The sequence below is a fragment of the Vidua chalybeata genome (genome assembly GCF_026979565.1).
Source record: "Vidua chalybeata isolate OUT-0048 chromosome W unlocalized genomic scaffold, bVidCha1 merged haplotype SUPER_W_unloc_5, whole genome shotgun sequence".
Classification (NCBI taxonomy): domain Eukaryota; kingdom Metazoa; phylum Chordata; class Aves; order Passeriformes; family Viduidae; genus Vidua; species Vidua chalybeata.
This window is the reverse complement of record NW_026530340.1, coordinates 584,968-610,602: the sequence shown is the minus strand read 5'-3', so window position 1 is coordinate 610,602 and position 25,635 is coordinate 584,968. Positions and strand designations below refer to the sequence as shown.

Here is a 25,635-nt window from a genome sequence, read left to right as displayed (position 1 = left end):
CAATTTGGGCTGCTGAAGAATGGAAAGACATTGCTACCCGGGTAGAGAAACTACCTGTGAAGGTTCGCCATGTAGATGCTCATGTCCCCAGAAGCAGAGCTAATGAAGAGCAACAAAACAATCAGCAGGTAGATCAGGCTGCAAGGATAGGGGTGTCAAAGATAGATTTAGATTGGGAACACAAGGGAGAGTTATTCCTAGCTCGATGGGCCCATGATGCCTCAGGCCATCAGGGCAGAGATGCCACCTATAAGTGGGCACGAGACCGAGGGGTGGATTTAACCATGGACAGTATTTCTCAGGTTATCCATGACTGTGAGACGTGTGCTGCCATCAAACAGGCCAAGCGAGTGAAGCCCCTATGGTATGGGGGACGGTGGTCCAAGTACAGGTATGGGGAGGCCTGGCAGATTGACTACATCACACTGCCCCAGACACGCCAAGGCAAGCGCTACGTGCTCACAATGGTGGAAGCCACCACAGGATGGTTGGAAACCTACCCTGTGTCTCATGCTACAGCCCGTAACACCATCCTGGGCCTTGAAAAGCGGGTCCTTTGGAGGCATGGTACCCCTGAAAGGATTGAGTCAGACAATGGGACTAATTTTAAAAATAATCTTATTAACACCTGGGCTAGGGAACATGGCATTAAGTGGGTATACCACATCCCCTACCATGCCCCAGCTGCAGGTAAAGTGGAGAGATGCAATGGATTGTTAAAGACCACCTTGAAAGCACTGGCTGGGGGATCTTTCAAGAACTGGGAGCAGCATTTAGCCAGGGCCACCTGGTTAGTTAACACTCAAGGTTCCACCAACCGAGCAGGTCCTGCCCAGTCTGAGTCCCTCAATATAGTAGACAGAGATAAAGTCCCAGTGGCCCATGTCAGAGGTTTGTTGGGGAAGACAGTATGGATTAATCCTGCCTCAAGTACAGGCAAACCCATTTGTGGGATTGTCTTTGCTCAAGGACCAGGTTATACCTGGTGGATAATGCAGAAAGATGGGACAACCCGTTGTGTACCTCAGGGAGATCTGATTGTGGGATGATACCATTGTTTGTTAAGCATGACCACCATTGTCTGTACGTTAGATCATACAGACATGAAACAGAAGGAAATGTGAAAGGGTCGAAAGTCAGAGCAAGTAAGAATGGAAGAGAATGTGTAAGTGTGGAAGGTTTGAGCAGGCGGGAAGGAAGTTTACGTTGTGTTCAGTAACATGTTCACAATATGGGATAAGGGGTGGAATGTCGTGGGGACAGGACATTTTCATGCTTATTATCCCAATCGTGGTTTCTGTTCCCTCCTCTCAGTTTGTTTTGTCTATAGCTTCGTACTTCCCCCTCCCCCGGCTCGCTGCTGGCTTGCTGCTTTTTGCTCGCTGCTGGCTGCCTGCTTTGCTACCTCTGTTTTCCTTTCTTTTTTCTTTGCTTTTTGCTTGCTTGCTTTTTCGCCATTTTTTTCCTTTTTCCCCGGTTTCTGTTGTTCCCTTCTCCCCCCCCACCACCGAAGATATCGGACCTACTCCAGGCAGGAGCTCCCCCAGGGTCTGCGAGAGAAGCTTCGTACCCTCTGTGGCAAAGAGATATAGCTCAACCCCCTTGGACTGGTGAAAACATCTGTGGTCATCTTGGGCTATTTCTCTTGTGCTGGGGAGTGTTTTTTGTTGTTCCTTAATAAACAAGTTTTTTCCACTTCCCCTCTGAAGAAATTCCTCCTGAACCCGGTGGTGGGGGAAGTTGCGGAGGGTTTTGTTTCCTATAAGGGGCTCCTTTGGAGATGTTTTCCCCTAATTTCTCCTAAACCAGGACACTGAACCCCGGCCCGTGGAAACCGACCATAGCAATGGGTCCTGATGATGTTTGCCTAGTAAGGATCAGATTTTTTGACAGGTACTCGAGGGGTTCTGTGGGGACTTTCTAAGTGTTTCCAGGCTGCCAAAGAGCCGGGATGTCACAGGCACTCACAGGGGTTCCTGTCATGGGCAGAGTGGGAGCTTTAGGCAAAGTTTATTAGAGAAGCTCTTGTCAGGTCAGGAGGTACAAAAAGGATCCCCAAATACCTCCAAGGACCTCCAGGCTTTCTGAACTCCTTTTGTGAGGGGAGCCATGGAGCAGCAGGTTCCAATCCCCTCCCTTGACTTTTCAAAAGCTCGTATGTAACAATTATAAAGGTGGAATTAAACTTTTTAAAAATTTGTCCCACGGGATTAAAAATGGCCAACACCTTTTGGGGGTTGGCTTTTTCCTTTCTGTTTGTTCCTTATCATCGGCTGGTGATTATTGGCTGAGCCCTTATTTTGGGGGGAGGACGATCAGAGCCCCTGCTCTTGGGAAAGGGAGTTTCCACTGCTGCTGCCAGAGCCCGGCCCAGAGCTGCTTCTTCTGTCATGGGGTGAGCCTCTGCTCGTGAGAACAGCCCCTAAACTGGGACCTTATTAACACCTGCCCCACTAAAAGAGAGACCTATCCCCGTCTGCTCGGGTGCCCGGGATCCTGAGCTCGGTTCTCCCTGCCCTGCTGGGAGCCCCTCACCCCCTGCCTGCTGAGACATCCTGCCGGCCCAGCTTGCTGCTTTCCCAGAGTCCTGCTGGGGCCCCGGAGCCGGCTGCCCCCAGGGTTTGTGAAGCGGAGCCTTCTTCCAGCCCTTCCTGCCTTGGGACAAAGCCGCCATGGCCGCGCGCTCCCCGAGCCCGCGCTGGAGCGCCCCCTGCAGCCGCGCGGGGATCACCGCACCTGCCCTGCCCCCCGGGAGCCACCAGCGCCCCTGCCGGCCGTGCCCGGAGCTGCACCGCAGGGAAAGTGCCGCGGCCGAAAGGCTGCACTGGGCTCCTGTTCTGTTTGCTGCCAGCGCCGGAGGTGCTGCTGTTTGTTTGCTTTATTGTACACACTAGTGAAGAACTGTTATTGCTATTCCCACATCTTTGCCTGAGAGCCCCTTGATTTCACAATTCTAATAATTTGGAGGGAGGGGGTTTACATTCTCCATTCCACAGGAGGCTTTTTTCTGCCTTCCCTAGCAGACACATGTCTTGTAAACCAAGAACAATTTTGGCACCCAATGTGCAGCCTGAGGGCATCAAGAGAAAAAGGGTAAAATGAGAATAACAATTCTTTAATAGCATAATATATTTTTTTTGTGTGTGTACTGGATATAGAAACCTTGTTAGGTGTCACCATGTGGTCTAGCTTACCCTGCTTTGGGTGGCACATGGTTGTGGCTACATTTTCCCCATCCTATAACTATGGCTACTGTGGCTGCTATCCAATTTGTTTGATGGGTAAATGTGGTGAGGAATTTATTGATTTTTAATTTCCTCTGGACAGTGGGCACGTGGATTTGAGGCTCCCACACACTAACTGTATGTGTTTGGAATTACTTTAATAATGGTACCCACTGTGAGGAAATGACACCGGGGGAAATTTTCTCCCAACCCCTCAGCCAGCTCTTTGGGTCTACAGTGATTGGTGTTGCTGATGTGCCTGTTAAGCCTATTCTATTTAGCATTCAGAGGTAAGGGAAGATTGACTTGGATAACTATCGTAGCAGGGCGTCCCCGGAGTGGTCATAATTAGCATTGACTCCATGATTCCAGAAGGCTGATCAATCGCTTTATTATATTATACTATACTATACTACTAAGAAACACTCATTGCTCTTGCAGACAGTCAGATACAGACAGACCAGATTGGTTGATTGAAATCCAAACACAGTCACCATTGGCCAGTTAAGAAATCACCCTTTGGTAAACAAATCTCCATAACACATTCCACATGTGCACAACAACAGGTGCAGTAAATGAAGATAAGAATGGTTTCTCATTCGTCTCTCTGAGCTTTCTCACAGCTTCTCACAGCTTCCCAGGAAAATCCTGGGAGAGCTCTCTCGATGTTCAGAGGATATGTGATTACCCCCGGTCAGTTGTGACAATGTGGATCCAAGGACACCACGGTGACACTACGGAACCTCATGGAACCAAGGGGCCATTGTGACACTGTGCTGCCTCATGGAATCAAGGAGACCATTGTGGAACTCGGGGGCCCCAAGGAACCAAGGGTTCGTGGTGACCTTGTGGAGCCCGCAGTGTCACAGAGGAGCCGTTGTGACACAGCGAGGGCGCACGGAGCCGAGGGGCCATTGTGACACATCAGGGCTTTGTGGAACCACAAAGCCATTGTGACATTGCAAGGCCTCATGGAAGCACGGGCCCATTGTGACACTGCAGAAGCAAGGGGGACATTGTGACACTCCAGGGCCTCATGGAACCAAGGAGACCATTGTGACACTGTGGGGTCCCACAAAACCAAGGGAACATGGAACAGGTCTGGCTGGCTGGGGCTCCTGGGGACCACCTGACAGGTCTGGCTGACCTTGGCATGTCGAGGGCTGCTTCTCATCTGCCCCTGAAGCCCTGGGGCTCTGGGCTTTCCTTCTATGGGAGAGAACTGTCCTTCTCCTCTAGCGACCCAGGGCCAAAACCGAGATTATTTCTCCAAATTTCCCTATATTTCAAGGTTTGTTTCCAGATTAAATCTGCCAGGAGAGACAGGTCTGGCTGCCTTGGCCACCCAGGGGCCACAACTCATCTGCCTTTCAAATACTGGGGCCATGTGCTTTTATATCTTATGGGAAAAAACATCCATCTCAACCAGGCACCCATGGCCAAAATTGGGCATCTACCTCCAGAATTCCCTATATCCAAGGATAGCTCCCAGACAGAAGCTGCCAGGACTGACAAGTCTGGCTGGCCTTGGCTTCCTGAGGGCTAGCACTCGTGTGCCTCTGGAACACTGGGGCTCTGTGCTTTCCTCTTCCTGTCCAGGTGCCCATGGCCAAAATTGAGATTCCACCTCCAAAATTCCCTGTGTCCAAGGATAGCCCTGAGATGAAAGGTGGCAGGAGAGACAGGTCTGGCTGGCTTGGCCTAAGGGTGGCCACCTCTCATCTTCTTCCAGAACACTTGGATTTTGTGCTTTTCTTTCCTATAGGACAAAAACATCCATCCTGACCAGGTGCCAATGGCCAAAACTGGGATTCCACCTCTAAAACTCCATACAGCCAAGGATTGCTCCCCATTAAAAGCAGCCAGGACAGACAGGTCTGGCTGCCCTTGGCCTCTTGGGGGCTGCCTCTCACCTGCCACTGGGGCTTGATGCTTTCCTTCCTATGGATACTGTCCTTCTTCTCAAGAGGATCATTGTGGTCAAAACTGAGATTCCTCCTCCCATATTCCTTATATCCAAGGATTCCTCCATGACAAAAGCTGCCAGGACAAACAGGTCTGGCTGGCTCAGCCTCCCAGGAACCCCATCTCTCATCTTTTACTTTTGAAACACTTGGGTTCAGTGCTTTCCTTGCTATGGAAAAGAACCATCCTTCTTATCCACACAGAAATAGCCGAAATTGGGGTTCCACCTCCCAAATTCCCTACATCCAAGGGTTGCTTTCAGACAAAAGCTACCAGGACAGGGAGGTCTGGCTGGCCTTGGCCTCTGGTGGCCGCCTTTCATCTGCCCCTCAAACACCAGTGTTCTGTGCTTTCCTTCCTTGGAAAAGAACCATCCTTCTCCTCTGGGTGCCCATGTCTGAAATTGGGATTCCACCTCTAAAATTCCCTATATCCAACGGTTGCTCCCAGCCAAAATCTGCCAGTACCGTCAAATCTGGCTGGCATTGGCCTCTGGTGGCTGCCCCTGCCACACTGGGGCTCGGTTCTTTCCTTCCCATGGAGATCCCTGTGACACTGTGGGGACCTCATGGAACCAAGGGGATCATTGTGGCACCACTGGAGCCCATGGAACCAAGGGGCCATGGTGACACAGCAGGGCTTCATGGACCCAGAGACCATCATGACTCTGTGGGGCTGATGGAACCTTCAGGGCCTCGTGTCACCAAGGGGGCATTGTGACACCTCAGGGCCTCCTGGAAGCAAGGGACCATTGGGACACTGTGGGGTCCCATGGAACCGAGGGCACATGGAACAGGTCTGGCTGGCTTGGCCTCCCAGGGGCCACCTGACAGGTCTGGCTGATCTTGGAATACCAAGGGCTGCCTCTCATCAGCTCCTGCAGCACTGGGGCTCCGTGCTTTCCTTGCTATGGAAAAGAACTGTCCCTCTTTTCAGATGCCCATTGCTAAAATTGGTACCCTCCCTAAAAAAATTCCTATTTTTAAGGGTATCTCTCAGAACAAAATCTGCCAGCTCTGGCCAGCCTTGTCCTCTGGTGGTCACCACTCATCTGCCCCTGAAACACTGGGGCTCTGTTCATTCCTTGCTATGGCAAAGACCTGGCTTTCAAGTCCAGGGACCATGGCCAAAATTAAAATTTGACCTACCAAATTCCATATATCCACTGATTGTTCCCAGACAAAAGTAGTCAGGACAGACAGGTCAGGCTGGCCCTGTCCTCTGGTGATTTTCAATGAGCTGAAAGTTTTCATTTGAAAACACCTTGGGGAGGGCCCAGAGATCTCCCAAGGTGGGATTTTGAGGCCTCAGGCACATGACAACTACATACGGACAAAGGAGCTCTGTGCTCTGTGCTGTTGTGGTGGTTTTGCATCACACAAGTGATGTCCTGAGAGAAGCTGCTAGCAGTTTCCTCCGTGTCTGACAAAAAACAATCAGTAATTAGCTTTGAGAATTAACAGTCTGTTAAACCACTAAGGAAACTGCACACGCCTCTGTGAAGACACAAGTTAAAGAGGAAGGAGTCTGGCTGGGTCTCTTTCCCTTCTGGCCAGCAAAGAGGTGCCAAGGCCGGGCCAGCCCCCGTCTGGGCCGGGGCGGGCCGGGCGGCTCCTGCCGTGGGGCCGGGCCCCTTCCCAGGGAGCCCGCCAGGCCCCATCGGCTGCCGGGCAGGGGAGGGGAGGCCGCGGGGCCGAGGCCGGGCCGGGCCGTGGCTGCGCTTGCTGACATCTGGCCGCTGCCGAGCCCTGCCCCGCCGCCAGCCCGGGCCCAGCCAGGATCCGCCAGGCCCCAGGAGCAGCCCCGGGCCGGGCCGGCTGGGCCAAGCTTCTGCCGCCCTTGGGCTTGGCCCGCAACCAGCGGGCAGGGCCAGGAGAAGCCATCGGCCCCGGCCGTGCTGCTGCTCTGCTCTGGCCTGGCTGCTGAGATCCTGGCCCTGCCCCCAACGCTGCCCAGCCTGACACAGCCCCAACGCAGCCGCTGCACAAACCTCCAAGCTTTGCAGAAGGATGGAATTGATACATCAGACTCTCTTTTTCCCTATAATGCACTGAAAAGTATAGGGAGATGACTTGTTCAGCAAAGGCCTCCATGCTAAAGTAAGCAAATGTTGAAGTTGCTGTGATCCCATGAGAAGTTTGAACAGAGATAGAGAGAAGAGTGATGAGACCGTGTGCCCTCAGGGAGAGAAGAAGAAGACCTCTGTTCCCAGAGATGAAGATGATTTCAGAAATAGATGAAGAAAACCTTTGCTCTTAAACAGCTCATCTTTAAAGCAACACCCCATAAGTTGGCATGGCCCATAAATACATCTGTGGGAAAAGCTGTGAAAAAATAGGAGGGACTTCACAATTGCAGATTTTTTCAGGCAGCTGCTACTGGAGGAACTGAAAAGCCATGCGAGAACTGTTTTCTTGTGGAGAAATTGCCATAATATTAACAAGAGGAACTTCTCTCCCTAAGTCAAGTGAAGAAAGACTATTCTAGTGGTGGCAAACTGACAGGCTTTCTCTCTTTACATTGTCAGGTTGTATGGAGAGAGGAAGTGTTCTGAAAGTTTTGTTCCGATTCTTATTACTCTTTCTTTTAGTTACTATTATAAACATTTTTAAAGTTTTGAGCCTACTTTGCCTTTCTCCTAGTCCTATCTCAGAGCAGGAAATGAGTAAGTATATTCTAGTGAGTGCATTGGTAATTAGCCAGCACTGAACCCACCACACTAATTGATGCATTGGCTGAGAAATCTCAAATTGGTGAACCAAAACCACTACAGAAACTTCCTGATGAACTGCCCCAGACCAGAGGGAAATCAAGGCAGAGCCATGGTTTGTCAGGACTTGCTTGATCCTAATGAGCCCCGTGGTGCATTTGGAGCTGAGCCCTGGAACCTCAGGGCCTGTGAGGAGATTGCACAAACCTTTGCAGGAGTCAAAGTCAGAAGAAAAGCCCAAAGTGTCTCAAAGCATTAATGGAACCCACTGAGGTCCATCCCAAACACAGGCTCCTCATGGACTCCTTGGAGGAGAGAATTGGAGGCCAGGATGGCACAAAAACCTCTCAGAGACTCAAAATGGCACAAAAACCTCTCAGTGTGGAAAGGAAAATCCAAAGTACTTCAAAAACCTAGAGTATCTCAAAGTATTAATGAGCCCCACTGAGTGTCAGTACAAAGCTCTCAAGGGACTCGTTAAAGCAGATAATTGGGGCCATGATTGCACAAACCTCTCACAGAGTCTGTACCAAAAGGGAAACACCAAGTACCTTAAAAGAACTGAAGTACCTTGAAGCATTAATGAGCCCCACTGAGTGTTGTTCCTGACCAAGCCTCTCCAGGGACTAATTACAGCAGATAATTGGAGGCCATGATTGCAGAAAGCTCTCAGAGACTGCAAGGCAAAAGCCAAAGCCCAAGTCCTTTGAAAAACCTGCAGTGCCTGGGAGCATTGTGGAGCCCCCAGGGCCATTCCTGAGCAAGGCTCCCCAGGGACTCCTTCCAGCAGATCCTTGAGGCCACTGGGATGTGGGCTAGGGGGGAATGCTGAGGGCAGGACAAGGGGCTGACAGTGCCCAGCCTGGCTGGGGCTGTGCCAGGAGGCCCCAGGGCCTCAGGACAAGGTGTCTCCTGACAGCCCTTGGTGGCACAGACCCTGCTGTGCCCCAGGACACCAAGACTTGGCTTCTCTTTGTCCCCACCTGTCACCACTGCCTCCAGTTCTCTGCTCTGCCTGGGGCCTGGGGACACTTTCTCAGTCGTGTCCCTCACTGGGATCCATTAAAAGTCAAAGAAACTTTGGAGTTCGATTCTGACTTGGAGTTCTGGAGAGGTTTCTGCAGCTGCCTCTCAGGGCCTGATGTTCAAGGCCTGAGCACAAAGCCCCAGAGGCTCATTCAAGTCCTTGTGCTGTGTCTGTGCTGCTGAGCTGGGCCGGGCTCCTGGCACTGAGGGTGATGCTGGTAACCAAGAAGAGCTTCAAAAGCACATTTCTCTGGATGAGCAGCTCTTCTCCCAGCCCAGCAGGGCTGGGGCACTGCCTGCAGCCAGCGCGGGCACAGCCCAGAGGCACAGAGAGCTTCAATCAGTCAGGGCTGGGAAGGTGCTGAGAAGTGCCTGGGGCAGAATCACTGCCAGCCCTTGGCACAGGAACCTCTGGCTGCAGGACAATGCAGCTGCAGCTCCTGCAGTGATCTCCTCAAGCTGGAACATGCCAATGCCCACAGCCCCTGTGAGTACATTCTCTGGTGGTCTCTTGTGCAGAGCAGCCAGGGGTGCCCAGGGCTGTCCTGCAGAGCAGGGTCCTGCAGCCCAGGGCGCTGTGCTGGGCCAGGGACTCTGCTGCCTTCCAGGGACAGCTCTCAGCCGGCCCGGGGAGCTGCTGCCAGCGCTGGCCAGAAGCTGTGGGGGGAAGGAGCCACCCTGAGCAGGGCAGGTGCTGCTGCTGAGAGCTGCTGGCTGGGGCAGGGCTGCTCCCAGCTCCAGACCAGCCTGGGCACAGCTCCGGAGGACACTTCCCAAAGAAGGTAAGCCTGGGATTGCTGTAAAGATCAGCAGCTTTCCTGAGACTGTTTTCAATTTCCTGCTTGGAGAAGGATGGGAACGTTGGTGTGGTGACAAAAATATTTTTGCTTTTGATACATTTTTACATATTCATAGCTCTATAAATTACTATTATATAGTTATAAAACTATAATCCTTACTTTATGCTATTAAACTCTTAATTACCTCTATTAAACTACTATTATATACTTCGATCAATACAATCCTTAATTAACTCTAGTACATTTCAGAACCTTTCTCTTAGATTTTAGAATAACCAGTCTAAATGCATTCCTGAAATACTGCATTGTCTTATTATCAGGAAGAGGACCTACAAGAAGAACATTTTGGTTTTGACCAGAATTTGAGCAGTCATAACAAAAAGTGGGGCAAAGTAGCCCTTGGACCTACACCAATGGGTTGAGCCAGGGGTGTGTAACTGGGACAACTGAATCTCCTATCGGATTTTCCTGTTAAATATCCTAATTAATCAACCTGCAAAAATTGTTGAAATCAGCAGCCGATTGTGCGTCATCGCCACTGCGACGCCTGGAAGCTTCCAATAAAGGTCTGGTTTTTACTTTACTGTTCTGACACTGCTGGAAGAGGGTTTTTTTCTCTTCTGATTATAGACAACAGGGGCATGAGAGAAGCATAACAGGAATTGTAATCCCAGAATGACAGAACATTCTGAGTTGAAAGGGACACACAGAATAATCAAAGGAATGTTTGAACATTTACAGAGACTCCAGAACTGTGACTTTGGGTGGTCAGTCTCTCTGCTGGCAGCCTCCCAAAGGGCCTTCAGCCAGTGCTCAGCCCTGGACAGCAGCAGCATCACCTTGGCAGGGCCCAGCAGGGCTCTCCTGAGCTGCCCTTGCCCAGCTGCACACAGACCCTGCCCCAGCCAGGGCCCTGCACACAGGCAGGTTTCTGTAGGGCCGGGCCGAGGGCACACGGGGTGGGATGGGCTCTGTGAGCGCTGGCAGGGACAAGGCACCTCTCAGGAGGGAATGTCCAGGCCCAGGGAGATGCTCGGGGAAGGAGAGGGGCTGAGCAGAGCAGTGCTGGGGGAACAAGCCCATCCAGCCCCTCACCTTCCCTCAGCCACAGGGAATCCTTTGCCTCTCCCATCTCTCAGTGGCAAAATCTGAGTGCAGCAGGAATGCTGGGGATTTATGACCTCAGAGAGCCAGCAATGATGTGTGGGTAGGAAAACAATTCCTAAAACCAACTCCTGCCATCTATTTCCCTTAGAAGTGGGAGTGCACATGGTACCAAGCCTTTCTGCAGTAGGAGTGACTCCCCTGACAAATCCTGAATATCCAGCCTTGTCCCTCTGCCACATGGCCACAAACCCAGGGCAGCGTGGCATGGGATGGCTCCTTGAGAGCCCCCACGCACAGCCCTGGCTGCTCCTGGCACACTCAGCCAGCACAGCTGGAGCTCAGGCAGGGACCTGGGTGAAGGTTTGCCCAGAGCAGCAACAAGGGTGGGTGAGTCCCAGCAGGACAGGCTACAGGGAATGGCCCAGGTTTGGCTCCAAGCAGCCTGTCCTGACTTGTCACTGTCCTTTCTCCATGAACAGGTGCCCATGTGCAGCCACAGCCAATGTCCAACAGCAGCTCCATCAGCCACTTCCTCCTGCTGGCACTGGCAGAGACGCGGCAGCTGCAGCTCCTGCACTTCTGCCTCTTGCTGGGCATCTCCCTGGCTGCCCTCCTGGGCAACGGCCTCATCATCAGCGCCGTAGCCTGCGGCCACCACCTGCACACGCCCATGTTCTTCTTCCTGCTCAACCTGGCCCTCAGCGACCTGGGCTCCATCTGCACCACTGTCCCAAAAGCCATGCACAATTCCCTCTGGGACACCAGCACCACCTCCTACACAGGATGTGCTGCACAGCTCTTTTTCTTTCTGTTCTTCATCTCAGCAGAGCTTTCCCTCCTGACCATCATGTGCTACGACCGCTACGTGTCCATCTGCAAACCCCTGCACTACGGGACCCTCCTGGGCAGCAGAGCTTGTGCCCACATGGCAGCAGCTGCCTGGGCCAGTGCCTTTCTCAATGCTCTGCTGCAAACAGCCAATACATTTTCCCTGCCCCTGTGCCATGGCAATGCCCTGGGCCAGTTCTTCTGTGAAATCCCACAGATCCTCAAGATCTCCTGCTCCACATCCTTTGTCAGGGAATTTGTGCTCATTGCATTTTCCATTTCTTTACTATTTGGCTGTTTTGTGTTCATTGCTTTCTCCTATGTGCAGATTATCAGGGCTGTGCTGAGGATCCCCTCTGAGCAGGGACGGCACAAAGCCTTTTCCACCTGCCTCCCTCACCTGGCTGTGGTCTCTCTGTTTGTCATCACTGCAGCATTTGCTCACCTGAAGCCCCCCAACATCTCCTCCCCATCCCTGGATCTGGCCCTGTCAGTTCTGTACTCGGTGGTGCCTCCAGCCCTGAACCCCCTCATCTACAGCCTGAGGAACCAGGAGCTCAAGGCTGCAGTGTGGAGACTGATGACTGGATGCTTTCAGAAGCATTAAACTGCTCTCAGTTTCTGCAAATCACTGACGATAACAGTAATCTCTGATACTTCTTGTTTGTTTCATGTTGGAGCTTCTTTTTCTTAGTTTTGATTTTAAATATTGAGATAAATAAAGAAATGTCACTCCTTCTGCCATTTCTCATATTGTTTCCCTCCACCTTCCCTGTGGCCACAGACTGTGTCAATGAGGGGCTGTGCTCTCAGTGGCTTTAAAGGAACTCAAGGATCTCCCAGCAGAGTTTTCTGCAGAGATGCCCTTTTGTTGTCTTCTCTGGAGCTGCAGCAGCAATGTCTGTGTGCAGAGCTGGGGGCAGATCAGGGCTGGCACAGCAGCTGTGCCCAGCAGCAGCAGCAGCACTTGGTGTTGCCAGTGCTGCTCCCGTGGCCCTGCCCCGCTGCCCTGGTGGCCCTGGTGTTGCTGCAGGGCCTGAGTGCTCTCGGGGCCGGGCACAGTCCTGGGGCTGGCAGTGCCGGGGCTGCAGCAGGGACAGGCCATGGGCACTGCTGGGGCAGCGCTGACGCCTCAGGCCAGGGCCTGGGGGCTCCAGGCTCCTTGCCCAGGCTCTCTCAAGAACACGGCCAGGCCAATGCTCAGCACAGAAAACCCCCGTCAGCAGCCCCAGGCTGGCCGTGGGCAGGCTGGGGGCAAACAGCACGGCTGGTGCTCTGCCAGGGCCCTGGGGCAGATGGGAAGGAGCAGCAGAGCAGGGGCTGATCCATCCCCAGTGCGCTGCACAGCCCAGGGCAGCGTCCCAGAGTGTCCTCATGGAGCTGCCAACAACATCCCCCCTCTGCAGCCCTGGCCTCTCCCCCAGCTCACACAGGTGCCGCATCCTTGCAGGCACAGACACGGCAGCGCTGGCTCAGGAGCCCCTGTTTGCATTGCACACAGCAGGCGGGAGCACCCCCGTGCTGGTGCTGTGGGGACATGAACCTGAGGCAGCACAAATGCCATCAGCCCCTGGGGCCAGGAAGGGCTGGGGGACGCCAGGGAAAGCACTCAGCTTTGTCCTGGCCTCTGCACTCAGCCAGAAAGTTTGTTCCCATCAGCTGGGACTTTCCTGTCCCACTGCAGACGCTGTTGCTCAGAGCCAGGACTGCCTGGCAGCCACCCCCAAACTGCCCTGAGCATTTCCTTTGCTTCTCCTCTGCTTTCTTTATTCTTCCCTGGACAAGATTTCCTCCTCTTGCCCACCCCAGTTCCCTGCCCTGCACACAGCCCATCCCTGTTTGCCCTTTCCTCTCTGGCCCCACTCCCCATTGCAGTTCCTGACTTGGCACCATGGGAACGGCCCTTGGGGAGCAGGATCATCCCACAAGTGCTGCAGGAATTGTCTGCAGACTCCTGCAGTGCCTCGTGCTGCTCCCTTGCCAAAGGCAGCCCCGGCCAGGGGGGCACATCTGGGCTGCTGTGTCTGCCTGTGGGGTCCCTGTTCTGGGCAAGGAGGAGGAGCTGCAGAGGCTCTGCAGGACTGACAGGATGGGCTTTGGGGCTGTGAGGAGAAGCTGAGGGACCTGGGCTGCTGCAGCTTCTGAAGATGAGGCCCAGGGCTCCTCCTGCAACTGCTCCAAGGGTGGTTTCAGAGAATCCCAGAATCAGCAAGGCTGGTAAAGATCTTGGAGATCATCAAGTCCAACCTGTGCCCTGACACCACCTTGTCTCCCCTGAGCCTCCTCTTCTCCAGGATCAACAACCCCAGCTCCCTCCGCCGCTCCTCACAGGACTTGTGCTCCAGACCCCTCACCATCCTTGTTGCCCTTCTCTGGACACGCTCCAGCCCCTCCATGACCTTCCTAAATTGGGGGGCCCAGAACTGGACACAGCACTCGAAGTGCTGCCCAACCAGTGCCCAACACAGGGGAAGAATCACTGCCCTGCTCCTGCTGGCCACACCATTCCTGATCCAGGCCAGGAGCCATTGGCCTTCTTGGCCACCTAGGCACACGGCTGGCTCATGTCCAGCCTGCTGTCCATCAGTCCCTGCAGGTCCCTTTCTGCCTGGCTGCTCTCCAGCCCCTCTGTCCCCAGCCTGGAGCGCTGCAGTGGTTGTCGTGGCCAAAGTGCAGGACCCGACACTTGGACTTGTTAAACCTGACCTTGTTGGGTTTGGGCCCTGGATCCAGCCTGTCCAGGGCCCTGTGCAGAGCCCTCCTACCCTCCAGCAGATCAACACTCCCAGACAACTTGGTGTCAGCACGGTTCCATGAGGCCCCAGAGTATCCCAATGGTCTCCATGATTCCATGAGGCCTCCCAGTGTCACAATGTCCCTTTGGTTCCATGGGACCCCTTGGTGTCACAAAGTCCCTTGGATCCTTGGGCCCTGCAGTGTCACAATGGCGCCGTGGTCCCCCAAGGCCCTGCAGTGTCACAGTGGATCCTTGGTTCCATGAGGTCTGGCAGGGCAGCAATGCTCCCCTTGGTTCCCGCTGTCTCCCATGCCCCCACTGTCAGGCTATAGAAGGACACCTGGCCGATGAAGGGGAGTTGGAGTGGGTACCTACTTGAGGAGGGAGGTAATAATAAAAATTCCTCCCAGTTCCCCCTCCCAAGCCAGGTGCCACTTCAGATTAGGTATGATCCCCTGGATTTGGAGAGTCAGCCAGATAGTTTAGAAGAAAATTATCTGCCCAGTGAGCCTCCCAGTTATGATTCATCTCTGTGACAGATCACCACCTCTGACATCAAAAAGGAAAGAAGGGTAATCGTGGTGGGTGACTCCCTTCTGAGGGGAACAGAGGGCCCCATATGTCGACCAGACCCACCCCACAGAGAGGTCTGCTGCCTCCCTGGGGCCCGGGTACGGGATATCACTGAGACACTGCCTGGGCTGATTCAGCCCTCTGATTATTACCCACTGTTGATACTCCAGGCTGGCAGTGATGAGATTGAAAAGAGGAGTGTCAGGGCAATTAAAAGGGACTTTAGGGCATTGGGTCAGGTGGTTAATAGGACAGGGGCACAGACAGTCTTTTCCTCAGTCCCTTTGGAGTCTGAGAAAAACGGTGAAAGCAAGAGGAGAGCTCACATTATCAACGAGTGGCTCAAAGGTTGGTGCCATCAGCAGAATTTCCGATTCTTTAATCATGGGGCAACTTTTACAGCACCTGGCCTGCTTGGACCAGACGGGCTCCATCTTTCTGTGAAGGGCAGAAGAATTTTAGCTCATGATGTGGTATAACTTGTTGAGAGAGCTTTAAACTAGGTCTGAAGGAGGAGGGAGATGCATCTGGGCTGTCTGGAATCAGGCCCAAGGGTGGTAAGCCTGAGTTAAGGGTGAAATCAGCAGCCCAGCTGAGGTGCATGTACAGCAATGCACGCAGCATGGGTAACAGACAAGAAGAGCTGGAGGCCATGGTCCAACAGTAGAGCTATGATGTAATTGCTATCACAGAAACGTGGTGGGATGACGTGATAGCTGGAGTGCTGCACTGGATGGCTGCAAGCTCTTCAGGGGAGATGGGAAAGGGAGAAGAGGTGGAGGGGTGGCCCTTTATATTAGGGAGGGTTTTGGCACCATAGGTATTGAAACGTATGAAGATGAAGTTGAATGTCTACGGGTGAGAATTAAGGGGAAGGCCAACAAGGCTGACATCCTACTGGGAGTCTGTTATCGTCCACCCAACCAGGAAGAAGAGGTGGACAACTCATTCTATAAGCAGCTAGAGAATGTTTCTGGATCATCTCCATTTCTCAGTGCAAAATTTCTCAGTGAGAAATTTCTCCATTTCTCAGGGCGACCTGAGAAGGGAGGGGGGAATGCACCAGCACAGGGCCCATGGAACCATGGAGACACTGAGGGGACTCGTGGGATCATGGAGACCATTGGGACACTATGAGGCCCCATGGAATAAGCAAAGCATTGGGACACTGTGAGGCCTCATGGAACCAGTGAGACCATTGTGACCCTGGGGGTCCCCACGGAACCAAGAGGACCATTGTGACACTGTGGGGCCTTGTGGGACCAAGAGGCCTTTGTGACACTGCAGGGCTGCATGGAACCCAAGGTCCATTGTGCGGGGCCTGGTGTCATCAGTGGTCCATTGTGACACTGTGGAGCCAAAGGAGATCATTGTGACACTGCAGGGCTGCATGGAACCAAAGGCCCAGGGTGACACAGAGGGGCCTCGTGTCATCAGTGGTCCATTGTGACACTGTAGAGCCAAAGGAGACCATTGTGACACCGTAAACCACCAGGGTCCAAAGATCCATTGTGACATTGTGGGCCTCATGGAACAGAGGAATCACGTGACACTGTGGGGCCTGGGGAACCACAGAGACCATTGTGACACTGTGGGGGGCCCATGGAACCAAGGGAACACGGAACAGGTCTGGCTGGTTTGGCCTCCCAGGGGCCACCTGACTGGTCCAGCTGACCTTGGCATGCTGAGGGGCTCTTCTCATCTGTTATTGAAACACTGGGGCTCTGGGATTTTCTTCCTATGGAAAAGAACTGTCCTTCTCCTCCAGGCACCCTTGGCCAGAATTGGGATTTCTCCTCCAAATTTCTTTATGTCCCGGCATTGTTCCCATGGGAATATTGCCAGGACAAGTCTGTCTGGCAATGGTTTCATGAAGGTCACTTTCCATCTGTCCCTAAAACATTTGGGGTCTGTGCTTTACTTTTTTATGGGAAAGAACTGTCCTGTTTCTCAAGGTGCCCATGGCCAAGATTGGCTTCCACCTCCAAAATTCCCAATCTCCAAAGACTGCTCCCAGACAAAATCTGCCATTCCTGACAAGTCTGGCTGGCCTTGGCCTAAGTGAGGCTCTCACCTGCCTTCCAAACACTGGGGCTCTGGGCTTTCCTTCCTATGGAAAAGAACCATCCTTCTCATCAAGGAGCCCATGGCCAGAATTGGGATTTTACCTCCAACACTGCCTGTTGTGACTGACTGGAGGAGATTGTTGGCTGGAAACATTTCATGTGTGGGGAGGAAGGGGCAGGTCCAGCGTTGCCCTGCCCTGGAACCCCAGCCCTGCCCTGCCCTGGAACCCCAATCCCCCCAGAGCCTCTATCCCAGCCCAGCAGTGGCTGCCAGTCCCTGGCACAGCACAGGCAATGCTCCACAGCCACCTCTGGAGCCCCAGCCCAGCTCCTGAGTGACCAAATGACCCCAAGTCCCACCTGGGGGAAGGGCCCAGGAAGGCCAAGGGGTATTTAAGGCTGACCACAAGGAAAGCACACATCTTGACCCTACCTCCTCTTGGAATTTCTATCTGAACACTGCTGGAATCCAGGAGCTGGTGGCTCTTTGTGTGCTTCTCTGTATCTTGTCTTTTTCTCCTTCTGTCTCCTATTTCTATCCACTTGCAAATGTTGGTTAACTTAAAATTGAACAGGCTTAGAGTTTGTGAAGTTGAATGGGCCAAGTTAGTGCTTTGAGAAGTGTTTTTTGTTGACTGAATGTCCTAATAAACCTTTTGCCAAAGTTGCTCTGATTTTCTAAATTTCCCAGCAAAGTCTGTTTTGTTGTTTTGAGCTCCTGAGAATCTCTTGCTGGTATTTCTCCAGCGCATCCAACTCAGAAGACACAAACAATTGCAATTCCTTTTAAATGTTTCCTTGAGAGAGTTGTTTGCGGGATGGGGGTCAGGGCTTGTGTGTCCTGCTTGGCACAGCCCAGGCAGGGCTTTCACAGCCCCATCCCACACTCCATTTCCCAGCTGGAGCCGCTGCTGCCTCTGAGTTCTGCTGCCCCAGCCCCAGGGACGCTCTCCTTGTCTGCCCATTCCCCCACGGTCTCTGGGCAGGGATGGCCTCAGTGGGGGCTGCTGACATCCTTGGAGGCTGCTGCTGGATTCTACTACTCCAGAGGCTTCTTCAGCCTTCAGCTCTTCTGTTCAGGAATTCAGTGCTCCAGGGCTCATTAACATTCAGGTTAACTCATTAAGCTTAACAAGCCAAGCCACTGGGAGTAATTTAAATTTCTAAGTCTTTTGTGGTTAATTAGACAGATTTAGAAACCTATTCAAAGTGAGCACATTATATTTAAAAGGACAGTGAGAAAAGATTTCTTAGGTCTTGTTTAGTTTTTTTTCCCTGTTAATTCATTGATATGTGCAATCTCCAATTGACACTAAATCCAAGTACCTCCTCATGCAGTTGGAATAGATATGAAAATCAAGACCCTTCATGGCTCTGGGGATGGAGGGAGCTCCAAGTGCCGCCACTGGAGTGGGAACCACAACTCATCAGGTTTGTGTCCTTTGAGGGACCAGGAACTGGTGAGACTCAGAGGCACAGGAAGGTTTGTCTTCATGGTCAACATAAAAATGTGAACATGATAAAATTTACTAAACGTCAAAACACTTCCCTCAGCTCCTTGTGACATCCCAGCAATATCTGACATGTCCACCATCCACAAGGGATTGCCAGAGGGCAAGGATTTTAGACAAAGACATAAGAAGAGGTGATAGGAAAGATAAAAATACAACTAAAACGCTGACTAAGGAGTCATTTAAACTTCTGAAAGATTGGGCAGCTCCCTGAAGCTCAAAGCATGAAGCCAATCAAGGGAGACATTGGAATGACCAGAGAGCAGCTGCAAGAGGAAAACTGGGAGCAATGGGAAGGTCATAGACACATTTGCTCTAAATGAAGAGATGTTCTTAGACATGGCCATTTAAACCGGAGAGCTGGAAACACCTGAAGGAAGAGAGAAATGAAATATTAGAATGAATGTTGGCAGCAAAGGTAGAGGGGAAGATCAGTATTCCTTCTCCTGCCATCAGTAGAAGAATCCAGTAGAACTAAGAAACTCCTGTTCCTGGTGAGAAAACGTTGCCATCTCTTAAAAGTACTCAAATGACACAGAGAATAAAAATTTTATTACTTACATATTATGAAATGTACCAATATTAAACCATGTGCCCCTTTCCAGGCAGACATCAGCTGTGTGGCCATGAACAGGCAGTGCCACTTGTGCCCTGAGGTGCCCAGCTGGGATTGGATCTCTCAGAGAGGAGCTGAGGGAGAGCAGAGCACCTTGCAAGCTGCAGGTCCCTGCCAGCCCCGCAGGGCTCCTGTGCCATCAACATCTGCTCTGCTCCAGGCTGAAACAGGGCCCAGCACGGTGCCGGGATCATCAGAGAGCTGAGGTGTGTGCTGGAATTCCATGCCCTCCCCATGGCGCAGCAGCCCTGCATTTCCCTGCTCCAGCCTTGGTCTCCAGCGCAGCCATGGAGGCTCTTTGGGCTCCTGAGTGTTCCTGCAGCCCCCAAGGGCAGCTGAGCTCTGCCTTTGGCACAGTCAGCCCTGGCCAGCGCAGGCCACGCTCAGCAATTCCTTGTCTGTGCCCGGCCTTGCTGCCAGCCCCGGCAGCGGCTGCGTGGCCCCTTGGTGGCCCTGTGCTGGCCCAGCCATGGTGCCACAGCCCCTGTGCAGGCCCAGCCCAGGACAGGAGCATTGCGGCTGGGAACGGCCCCTGTGCCGTGGTGCCCACGGCAGCCTTGGGGCTCTGTGCCCCATGGCCTCCCTGCTGGGCAGCCTCTGCCAGCTCCTGCCCAGCCCGTGGCACCTGTGGGGCTGCACAGACAGCCCTGCCCCGGGCTCTGCCGGCCTCTGGGCCAGCAGAGAGGCCGGCCAGGGCTGGCCATGGCCGGGAACAGGCCCTGAGCCCCGCAGGAGGATGGAGCTGGGCCACAGCCAAACTCAGCCCAGGCCAAAGCTGGGCTCAGCAGCCAGGGCTGCCAAGGGCTGGGGACAGAGGCTGGCGCTGACAAATGTCCTGGGCCCCCTCCCTGCTGTGTCCATGCCCCCAAGGGCACAGAGCAGCCTCCTCTCTCGGGCACTTGCCTGTTTTCAATGCCTTGCACAGGCGCTGGCCCTGCCCCACAAGGCCTGGGCTGAGTCCTGCCCCTGCACGCTCAGCCAGGCTGAGATGGACACTGATGGTTTCTGGGCCAGGCTCTCGGAGCCCAGCCCAGCTCCCTGCAAGCTCTGCCAGCTGCCCTGAGCTCTGTGCAGCACCAAGGGCCTCTCCCCAGCACAGCCCAGCCGGCTCTGGCCCCACAGCTCTGCTCAGGCCAGGCTGCTCTGGCCACTGGCCCCACGGCCTCAGCCCCTGCCAAGGGCACAGCAGCAGCTGCAGCTCAGCCAGGACTCAGCCCCAGCCATGGGGGAAGGGGCTTGCCCAAGGCACAAGGAGGCTCCCTGGCTGCCCTGCTCCCCTCTGGCTCAGCTGCTGAGAGCTCTGCAGCCCCTGCTGCCATCCCATCTGCCCAGGCCAGCACAAGAGCCCCGGCCTTGGGGCCCTCCAGAGCTGCTCCTGCTCCAGGCCCAGGGCCCATCCCAGAGCTGGGGCAGCCACAAGGCTCTGCCCATTTCTGCTCATTGCTGCTCTGATGGGGATGGATCCACAGCCCCTTGGAGGTTGCTGATGAATTTTACTTCACCAGAGGCCTCTTCTTTCCTGAGCTCTTCAGTTCAGGAATTCAGTGACAAAAGCTCATAAACATTTGTTCAAAACTCCGTAACAAGAAAATGCCGCTGGGAATAATTGAAGTTTTCAATTCTTCTGTGGTTAATTAAAGAGATTTCAGGAGTTTATTCAAAGTGAATATACTGTTTTGAAGACTATGCAGGGAGAACTGTTTTGTCCTGTGTTCTTTTCCTGGTCTTTCCTGTTTATAGATTGATATCAGCGATGTCCAATTGATATTGACCCCCAGCACCTCATGGCTGACAATCAATCAGACTCTGTCCCCACCCCCTCCCCACCATTTCCCTCATCCAAGCCCTGCCACTCAGAGCAGCTGAGGAATGGACTCACATCCAGGGCTGTCCCCAGGGCTCAGGATTGGGGCCAGGTCAGTGAAATCTCTTTATTGCTGATCTGGATGAGCCATCTAGGGCACCCTCAGGCAGTTCCAGGTGAGCCCAGGCTGGGTGGGAGTGTGGCTGTGCTGGAGGGCAGGAAGCTCTGCAGAGGGATCTGGACAGGCTGGAGCCGTGGGCCCAGGACAATTGGATGAGGTTCACCAAGGCCAAGGGCCGGGTCCTGCCCTGGGCTCACAACCACCCCAAATCCCTGGCCGTGCCCTGCCCCTGATCCCCACAGCCTGTCCTGTTTCCTTCATCCCTGCATTGCCAGGGACTTTCTGGGACAAGGCAGCTCTGCTCTGGGGATGGAGGGAGCTCCAAGTGCCACCACTGGAGTGGGAACCACAACTCATCAGGTTTGTGTCCTTTGGGGGTCAGGAACTGGTGAGACTCAGAGGCACAGAAAGTTTCTCTTCATGGCCAACAGACCACAGTTGAACAGGACACAATTTAATAACAATCACGCTTCTTCCCTGAGCTATGTGCAACGTCCCAGCAGTGCCTGATGAGTCCACCATCCACAAGTCATTTCCATACTAAAATTAATTTCAAACAAACGTGGTTCTGTGATAGATATAAACACAATTAAGTTCTTGTATCAGGATGCTCGTCCTGGAGTGGTGGCAAAAGAGCTCAAACAATTCCTGATTTGCAAAGCTTTCAGTGGTGGATGGAGAAGGGAGGTCAGGCTGCTTTTGGTGTTGAGGAAATGCTGAAACCAGCCTGACTCATTTCATCTCCTCCTGGCCTGGCTGATCTCCCCTCTTTCCCCTTCCACCCATTGGCTTTTGTCTCCCACCAGGCCCCCGGTGAAGAGCCTGGCTCTGTGTTCTCCATCCCCTCCTCGCTGGCACTGCCAGGCTGGGATGAGGAGCCCCTCAGCCTTCCCTGCTCCGGGCTGGACAAGCCCAGCTCCCTCAGCCTCTGCTCACAGCCCCAGGGCTCCAGTGCTGTTGGACAATACCCTTTTCCTGACCCAGAGAGGGGGCAACTGAGAGGTGCTTTAAAAACCTTTATTCCATTTTCAGTCTCATGGGACAGGTGAGAAAATACAGATGTTATAATTCATGCCATCACAATCAGAATCCAACCATTTCCTAATTACAATACACCATAAGCATTTTTTGGCCTATCAGCTATAGCTACACCATGCTGTAAGTGCCTTATGGCCAATCATCTAAAATTATCCCTCGTGGGTCCCATTAGAATCCATCTTTGACAGTTCTATTTCTCCAAAATATCTAGTCTTATTTGTAAAGCCATCCATTGAAACTTTTATCTAGCTCAATTTCTCTCTCAACAATATCTGTCCTATTCCATGGCATTTCTAAATCAGCATTTCTTATCTCAAACTTTGCATATGGATGCGTACTGTGTGTTCCTTCTGTCAGGCCCTGAGAACTCTCTACAAATCCACTTCCCACACAGCCCCACCTTGGAGGCCTTTCCCTAAGCCTGCTCCAGCTGCCAGACATCTTTCCTGCCCTGGGAACCCAACCCAGGCCACAGGGACCTGGATAATCCACGTCCTTGATGTCCTGGTCACACAGCCCTGGCCCCTTTTCCCCGTGTCAGGCTCTGGGGTGGATCCTGTGGAACATCCTTTGGTGGAGGCTGTGGCTCCAGGTGGGCCGGGGGGATAGCGGGGGACAGGGACCCCGCTGGGCATGAACAGCATTGGAGTTGTTGGGAGAAACTGTGAGGGGGAGCTGGGGAGGAGTGACCAACCCAGTGACCTCACACAGCCCTCCTGGGATGTCACACAGTCTCTCTGGGATGTCACAGCTCATTCTCTAATGTCACACAGCTGATCTCTGATGTCACAGCCTGCTCTGTCACAGAGACAATCTATGATGCTGTAGCTGCTCGACGACCTCACATACCCCACTCTGTGATGTCACAGCCCACTCTGTGACCTCATGTTACCAGATGATAAATTGTCTCCACCAGGTGAGCTGACACCTGGAGCTTGTTCTCCAAAACCCCAGGCCTATGGAAACCACACAATGCCCATTGTGTGAGAAGGGGAGCTGGAAGTTCACCAGCCTCAGTGTCCTGCCAGCTCAGCCAGGCCCACGGGAACATTGGGGTCCACGACCACCAGGGACCACCAGAGAGACCCCCAGGACAGAAGAGAGCGTGGGTAAAGGGGAGAGGAAATATGTTAATGATTTTGGGGAAATGATTATCAGATGTGTGTTTAGTCCAGCACAATCAATGAATATGTGTGCAAAATACAGAATATGAACAGAAACTTTCCTGTACTCAGCATGCTCAGCTTTGGGAGGAGCTATCCCCCGTGCATCTGGCTGAATAAAGAATGCTGCTTCTTAATGCTGCACTGGTGTGAAGGAGTTTTCTCTTCCACCGAATTTTTGGTAACACTCCACTCCCAAGGAAAGCTCTGTCTCCTGCTGCTCACAAACAGAGAAGGGCTGGTGGCAGATGTGGGGGTTGGAGGCTGCCTGGGGCACAGTGACCATGAAATAATCGAGTTTTCAGTATTCTGTGAAAAAAGGAGGGGCAGCAGAAAATTTCCACACAGGAATTAGGAAGGGCAGACTTTGGCCTATTTAGGATGCTGATCAGGTACTGATTTTTTTAAAGGGAAACATTCCATAAAAACAAAGGGGTGCAGGAAGGATGGACACGTTTCAAGAATGTAATCTTAAGGGGGAAGGAGCAGCCTGTCCCAGTGTGGCAAAAGATGAGCTGGTGAGGAAAATGACTGTCCTGACTCCCATGGAGCTTTTGTGGGAAATGAAGGGAAAAAAGGACTGGCAACTCTGGAAGTGTGTAAGGATGTTGTAAGGTCATGAAGAAAAAAAAGGAATGAGGTGAAATCTCAATTAGTTCTTAACCTGGCAGCTTCTGGAATAATAATAGAAATCATTTTTATAAAAAAATATATAGCAAAAAGAAGGTGAAGTACAACCTCTACTCATTATTGAAAGCAGTGGAGAATAGAGCAACTACAGATAAAGAAAAGGCTGAGGTACTTAACATCTTGTTTGTCTCAATTTTCAATATATGGACAGGTTGTCCTCAGGACAAGAGTTCTCCTGAGCTGGCAGATGGGCACAGGGAGCAGAACAGCCCCTGTAATCCAGGAGGAAGCAGCTGATGACCTGCTGAGCCACTCAGATGCTCACAGGTGTATGGGATGGGATGGGATCCATCCTCCTAGGGGGATGAGGGAGCTGGTGGATGAGCTCCCCAAGCTGCTCTCCATCATTTCCCATCAGTCCTGGCTCAGCAGGGAGGTGCCAGAGCACTGGAGGTGCCAGTGTGAGCCCATCCCCAAGAAGGGCTGGAAGGAGGATCTGGGGAACTCCAGGCCTGTCAGCCTGACCTCGGTGCCCGGCAAGGTTCTGGAACAGATCACCTTGAGAGCCATCACAGGGCAGCCACAGGATGGCCGAGGGGTCAGAGCCAGCCAGTGTGGATTTAGGAGGGGCAGCTCCGGCCTGAGCAACCTGATCTCCTTTTATAACCAGGTGTCCCACCTGTGGATGTGGGAAAGGCTGTGGATGTGTCCATCTGGATTTCAGCAAAGCCTTTGACGCTGTCTCTGACAGCATTCCCTGGAAAACCTGCAGCCCACGGCTTGGGCAGGTTCCCTCCTCTCAGGGAGATTGAAGAGCTGGCTGGAGGCTGGGCCCAGAGAGTGGTGGGGATGGTGCTGCATCCAGCTGGTGTCCAGTCCCTGCTGCTGTCCCCCAGGGGTCTGTGCTGGGCCCAGTCCTGTTTCACATCTTCACTGATGATCTGGCTGAGGGGATCGAGCCCACCATCACCAAATTTGCAGATGACACCAAGCTGGGTGTGAGTGTGGATCTGCTGGAGGGTAGGAGGGCTCTGCACAGGGCCCTGGACAGGCTGGATCCAGGGCCCAAATCCAACAAGGTGAGGTTTAACAAGTCCAAGTGCCGGGTCCTGCACTTTGGCCACAACAACCCCTGCAGCACTCCAGGCTGGAGACAGAGGGGCTGGAGAGCAGCCAGGCAGAAAGGGACCTGCAGGGACTGATGGACAGCAGGCTGGACATGAGCCAGCCGTGTGCCCAGGTGGCCAAGAAGGCCAATGGCTCCTGGCCTGGATCAGGAATGGTGTGGCCAGCAGGAGCAGGGCAGTGATTCTTCCCCTGTGCTGGGCACTGGTTGGGCAGCACCTCGAGTGCTGTGTCTAGTTCTGGGCCCCCAATTTAGGAAGGACATGGAGGGGCTGGAGCATGTCCAGAGAAGGGCAACAAGGCTGGTGAGGGGTCTGGAGCACAAGTCCTGTGAGAAGCAGCTGGGGGAGCTGGGGTTGTTGATCCTGGACAACATGAGTCCCAGAGGAGGTAAGGTGACACAAAGGTGACACAAAGGGATGAGCTGTGTGCAGGGGAGGGAACAGGGGTGGGCAAGAGGAAGAAATCTGCAGCAGGAAGAGTAAGGAAAGCAAAGGTGAAGCAAAGGAAATTCTCAGGGCAGTTTGGGGGTGGCTGCCAGGCAGCCCTGGCTCTGAGCAACAGCGTCTGCAGTGGGACAGGAAAGTCCCA

General features: G+C 53.1%; 1 protein-coding gene, 2 long non-coding RNA genes and 1 pseudogene across 4 annotated transcripts; 3 read left to right on the top strand and 1 right to left on the bottom strand.

Annotated features, from left to right (window-relative positions):
* LOC128782905 (zinc finger protein 850-like) overlaps window positions 1–25,635 on the top strand; it is a 211,394-nt pseudogene that overhangs the window by 128,354 nt on the left and 57,405 nt on the right.
* LOC128782988 (uncharacterized) lies at window positions 3,597–5,211 on the bottom strand. Its single transcript, XR_008428937.1, has 2 exons — window positions 5,138–5,211; window positions 3,597–4,983 (listed from the first exon to the last, which is right to left on the bottom strand). It is a non-coding gene; the product is annotated as an uncharacterized LOC128782988 (long non-coding RNA).
* LOC128782994 (uncharacterized) lies at window positions 4,447–7,814 on the top strand. Its single transcript, XR_008428943.1, has 2 exons — window positions 4,447–4,515; window positions 4,990–7,814. It is a non-coding gene; the product is annotated as an uncharacterized LOC128782994 (long non-coding RNA).
* Window positions 9,184–12,292, top strand: LOC128782960 (olfactory receptor 14J1-like). Of its 2 annotated transcripts, none has more exons than XM_053933543.1 (2): window positions 9,184–9,412; window positions 11,312–12,292. In XM_053933543.1, the coding sequence occupies exon 2, from the start codon at window positions 11,335–11,337 to the stop codon at window positions 12,265–12,267; it is 933 nt and encodes a 310-aa protein (XP_053789518.1). In that variant the 5' UTR covers window positions 9,184–9,412; window positions 11,312–11,334; the 3' UTR covers window positions 12,268–12,292. The 2 variants fall into 2 exon arrangements, with proteins under 2 accessions (XP_053789518.1, XP_053789516.1); XM_053933541.1 differs by lacking the exon at window positions 9,184–9,412 and adding an exon at window positions 10,542–10,648.

Bases quoted from the DNA above. Each gene is read 5' to 3' on its own strand.
- LOC128782960 (XM_053933543.1), top strand. From the start codon at position 11,335: ATGTCCAACAGCAGCTCCATCAGCCACTTCCTCCTGCTGGCACTGGCA.